Source organism: Colletotrichum truncatum, assembly GCF_014235925.2.
Source record: "Colletotrichum truncatum strain CMES1059 chromosome Unknown Contig_0010, whole genome shotgun sequence".
Classification (NCBI taxonomy): Eukaryota; Fungi; Ascomycota; class Sordariomycetes; order Glomerellales; family Glomerellaceae; genus Colletotrichum; species Colletotrichum truncatum.
This window is the reverse complement of record NW_027222407.1, coordinates 1,701,123-1,705,745: the sequence shown is the minus strand read 5'-3', so window position 1 is coordinate 1,705,745 and position 4,623 is coordinate 1,701,123. Positions and strand designations below refer to the sequence as shown.

Below are 4,623 nucleotides of genomic sequence, written 5' to 3'. Positions count from 1 at the left end.
TGTCTACTCTAGCAGGCATTTGGAAGTCCTTCCAACTAAGCAATGCCTACATGAAGAGGGCATTTCTTACGAAATGAGCACTGAATTGGTGCCCCCCGGAAGCTCTCCGTTTATCAGCGCAATTTGTATCTATCTAGACGTAATCATACTTAACCAGTCTTGCTTAGGATCTCGTTCAGCCTTGCTCCCGCCTTACAAAGTCTCATCTCCCTAATGTAGTTTCCACTATTTTGAAAACCACTTCTTCTTTGCCTCGAATTTATAGGGGATGACACAGCGATTGTAACCGAACAAGACTTCAAGCTGAATAACCGTTGCGTTTGTGAGTCTACAGCCACATCATCTCCAAGAAAAATTCCCAACAATACAACCGGGCTAGCAACACAACAGAAATGAGTGAAGCCGGCTTGTTGTCGGGTCGAAGCGATGCTGCATCACAGACCACGTAATAAATTATGCGGATATAAGGAGCTCCGCAGTGTTGTTCTAGCTCAGCTACCTCGTTCGAAACAAAGACAAAATAGCGTTAAGAGACAACGTTTGATAGGTTTCATAATGACAGCTAAAGTGGGTTGGCCATTTACAAGGTCACCATCGAGAGAGGCCAAAATCACATGATAGTATTGTACATTGTTGCTACATTTAATGTGGTATGATGATTATGTGTACATGTAGTTGAAACAGGTTTAAGCTTAGTTCCTAGAACTAACTTGCCTCGGTTCTGATTCCTGAGGTTCAAGGGGTGCGGCCGCCTTAGCAGCCCGCAGTTCGGCGATCTTGTCGTCGATCAAGGCAATCTCGGCATCAATTCTCAACATCTTTTCGTCAATCATCTCGCGATACTCATCGTCCGTGAGCTTCTTAAGAGGACTCCAACTCGATTGGAAGAAGCTCTTCTTTTCCTGCTTGACCTCCGAAGTGGTACCCTGCGTGCTGTTGATGATAGCTTGACCGGCCCCGCCAAGCAGTGAAAAGACAATAACTCCTGGAATGATGTTCTTCGGACCGCCTAGAACTTATCAGCAGTAGTACTCGGGGGAGATGAAACGCACTTACGGATGAGACCGCCGACCATTCCTGCAGTGCCTCCTGCCAAAGCACTTGCCTTGACTTTTGAAGAGTTTGAAAGCTGACCTTCATGGGTCCAATAACCAATCGCCGCTGATCTCGACACTGCGGATTGGTTAGCATTTTCATCTCAATAACAGGGAGACTGAAGGTACTTACGCCAGTAGGTGGAACCCAAAGCAAACCATTGGACACCTGACGCTATCGCGAACAAGGCTGGGGTCGAGTCACGAATAATGCCAGCGGCGATACCGCTAAACAGACCGGCAGTTCCTTCAAAAACAAGCGTAAGCAATTGTTATTCCGAAGCTACCTGGAGAGAGCATGAGAGCGAATCTCACAAACATATAACATACCAGTCACGGCGCCGACCTTCAGAGACGGCCCCAAGAGGTTGACGAGCTCAGGCGGCAGCAAACCTCGACGCTGTCGCCTCTTATCTACCGGATCGTCTCTCGCGTCATCTGCCATATTGTTTGTGGCGGCAGGTTGCAGGAAAACGACGTCCGAACAACAGGCGACAGCTCAAATCAAGGGGATGAGACGGGCTTCTGGAAGCTTTCCTCAAACAGCTGGCGATATGCATCAAACGAGATTGATGACAAACAAGCGAGAATGTTTCGTGCGGCTCAAAACATCGCTGACCGTGCGACCCCGATAGATGCAAATGCAGCATTTGTGGTCAAACAGCGGGCTGCCCCCTCCCCCAAGGCTCCGAAAGCCCCTCTCGCAAAACGGGATTGTTCAATCACGGGTTTTCCCGGCTCTATTGGCCCGTGCTTCTTTGGCGGGGCGCTAGGTGAAAAAAGTGAACTAGGCCACGGCGGGGCTAGTGCCTCCCACCTCCTGGCCACCTCGAGAAAATTGTCCAACCCTCACAAACTTTCGACCACCCTTCCTGCGCGGGTAAAACTTCACCTTTTTCCAAAGACTACCGCCCCAGCAGAACAAATATTAGCTGGGCCCTTGCCAGTCTATCGCGCTCCTCTGACGCATCGCCAATCGACCCCCTCGACTCCGGCGACCGAGATTCCCCCTCCTAGGCGGCATCTCACCTTGCAGAATATCCCTCGGATATCCCACCTCCGCACCACCACCGCACCCCTTGCGAACAGCCGCCTCGTTCGGCTACTACGAATCCCAGCCTCGCGCATCGATCCGAAGTCGTTGCGCGAAGCCGCCTTAACACCGCAATCATGGGTGAGCAGCTCTCAGTTCAGGACTATCCTGTCGCCTCCCACCCACCTGTGCCCGTGCTGACCATGTCGCCATAGCTCCCAAGAAGAAGGAACAGCAGAAGATGTCGCTTGGCGACTTCCTGCAGGACCAAAGTCAGTCACCTACCCCTTCATAGACTTATAATGTCCTCCGAGGATAGACCGATCGACTCTTTACTATATCGACTATCCATCATCGAATATTTGGGGGCATGGTCAACTAACGATTTGCAGGCTACGGAGGATCGTGGGCAGATGAGGTCGAAGATACTTACAGTGAGTTTTTTTTTTTTTTTCCTCCCCTCTTACCCCCTCAGCGCCGTCAATCACAATGCACCCAGGAATTTTGCTAACACTCACGCAGCCGGTATGCGACAAATTTCCGTCTTCAGATTCGATTTCAAGGCTCTTTCGCCAACTAATATTTGCGTTTAGGCACTCAGGCACTTCCTCCTCCCGAGCGAGCTGGCTACCGACCCACCGGAGGTGGTTGGGGCAGCAGTGGCGGCGACCGCCCCGAACGCAGTATGTCCGATCAACTACACATACGTCATACAACTTGCTAATAATTGTAGGGGACTACGGAGGCTACTCTTCCATCCGCGAGAACCTCCCCCAGACGCTTCCCGACAAGCCTCCCTATACCGCTCATCTTGGCAACCTGTCCTACGATGCCACCGTTGACACCGTCACTGAGTTCTTTGAGGGATGCAACATTATCAACGTCCGTATTATCGAGGATCGTGAGCAGCAGCGCCCCAAGGGTTTCGCCTACGCCGAATTCCAAGACGTTGAGGGCTTGAAGCAGGCCTTGACTCTGGATGGCCAGTCCTTCCAGGGCCGCGTTATCAGAATCAAGGTTGCCGATCCTCGTAAGCACTCATGGTAGATCCAACAAAGATCTAAATAGCAGCTAACCTAAATATAGCTCGTGGCGGCGACCGTGGTGAATCGACCCGCGACTTTGGCGACTGGACCCGCAAGGGCCCCCTTCCCGACCTCCCCGGACGTGGTGGAAACGACCGCCGCGGCTCTGACTTTGGTGAGCGCCGTGCCCCTCGCGAGCCCCGCGAGCCCCGTGAGGACGATGGCAAGGTCCGTGACTTCGGTAACTGGGAGCGCAGAGGCCCTCTTTCTCCTCTTCCCCAGGAAGAGTCCGGCCCCCGTGAGGGCCGTGAGGGCAGCCGTCCCCGTACTAATGATGGACCTCGTGAGTTCCGTAACCGCCGCGAGTCTCCTGCCGCCTGGGGTGAGGGCCAGCAGCCTCGCCAGGACTCCCGTCCTCCCCGCCCTGAGCGTGCTCCCACCGCCGCTGAGCAGGACAACCAGTGGAGAACCAAGATGCGTCCCGACGCTGCCGCCAAGTCTGGCAGCCAGTCCCGTGACGGCAGCGAGGCTCCTCCCTCTCCCGCCACTTCTGCCGCTGCCCCCGTTGGTCGCCCCAGGCTGAACCTCACCAAGCGTACCGTGTCTGAGGCCACAGACGTTTTGTCACCTTCCGCTACCGACTCCAAGGCCAGCCCCTTCGGTGCCGCTCGTCCCATTGACACTGCCGCGAAGGAGCGCCAGATCGAGGAGAAGAAACAGCAGCTGCTCAAGGAGAAGCGCGAGGCTGATGAGAAGGCTAAGGAGGAGCGCCGTTTGGCCAAGGAGGCTGCCGCTAAGGAGGCTGCTGATAAGGAGGCTGCCGACAAGGCCCAGGAGGAGGCTGCCAAGGCCAACAGCGAGAAGAAGGCTGCCGAGGAGGCTCCCAAGGAGGAATCTGAGCCGGCGAAGGAGGGCGCAGAGAGCAAGGCCGATGGCGCTTCCGATGCCCAGAAGGCCCAGCCCAAGGAGCCCCGTGAGAACGCCAAGTCTCGTGCCAACGAGAGCAACAACTGGAGATCGGCATCCTCTGGAGAAAGAGGCCCTCGTGGCCCCCCTACTGGACCTCGCCGTGGCGGTCCTGGCGGCCCTCGTGGTGGCCGGTTCGAGGGTGGTGCCCGCCCTCCCCGCTCCAACGGCGGGCCTGCCGCTTCTCAGCAGCCTTCCACCCCCGCCGCTGACGGCGAAGCTGCTCCCGTCGAAGACGATGGCTGGACTACGGTTCCCAACAAGAGCCGGCGCAACGTTGGCCCTCGTGGCACTGCCTAGAGGGCTACTGCGCCTCCAATCATCCTGCAGCGTCCAGCCGGGCCCGATGGGGCAGATTCCGCATATGTCGCTGAGAAGATGCGCCCGCTTGTCTACATGCCGGGCATAGACGAGATTGCTCGTCACATATACCCAGATGACTCCGCATACGATTCTGACGAACGATTTTACGCCACGAACCGCATACTTGGAGCTTGACGGGGGG

The 4,623-nt window shown here is 55.5% G+C and overlaps 2 protein-coding genes across 2 annotated transcripts; one reads left to right on the top strand and one right to left on the bottom strand.

The window, feature by feature from the left end:
• Positions 1–692: 692 nt before the first annotated feature.
• Positions 693–1,539, bottom strand: CTRU02_213910 (uncharacterized protein; the record flags this gene model as incomplete). Its single annotated transcript, XM_036724466.2, has 4 exons — positions 693–1,009; positions 1,057–1,173; positions 1,228–1,341; positions 1,425–1,539. The coding sequence occupies 4 exons, from the start codon at positions 1,537–1,539 to the stop codon at positions 693–695; spliced, it is 663 nt and encodes a 220-aa protein (XP_036583585.2).
• A 725-nt stretch (positions 1,540–2,264) lies between these two features.
• CTRU02_213908 (RNA recognition motif containing protein) lies at positions 2,265–4,418 on the top strand (the record flags this gene model as incomplete). Its single annotated transcript, XM_036724465.1, has 6 exons — positions 2,265–2,268; positions 2,343–2,399; positions 2,520–2,561; positions 2,721–2,810; positions 2,861–3,157; positions 3,214–4,418. 6 exons carry the CDS (start codon positions 2,265–2,267, stop codon positions 4,416–4,418), a joined length of 1,695 nt encoding a protein of 564 aa, XP_036583584.1.
• Positions 4,419–4,623: the final 205 nt, after the last annotated feature.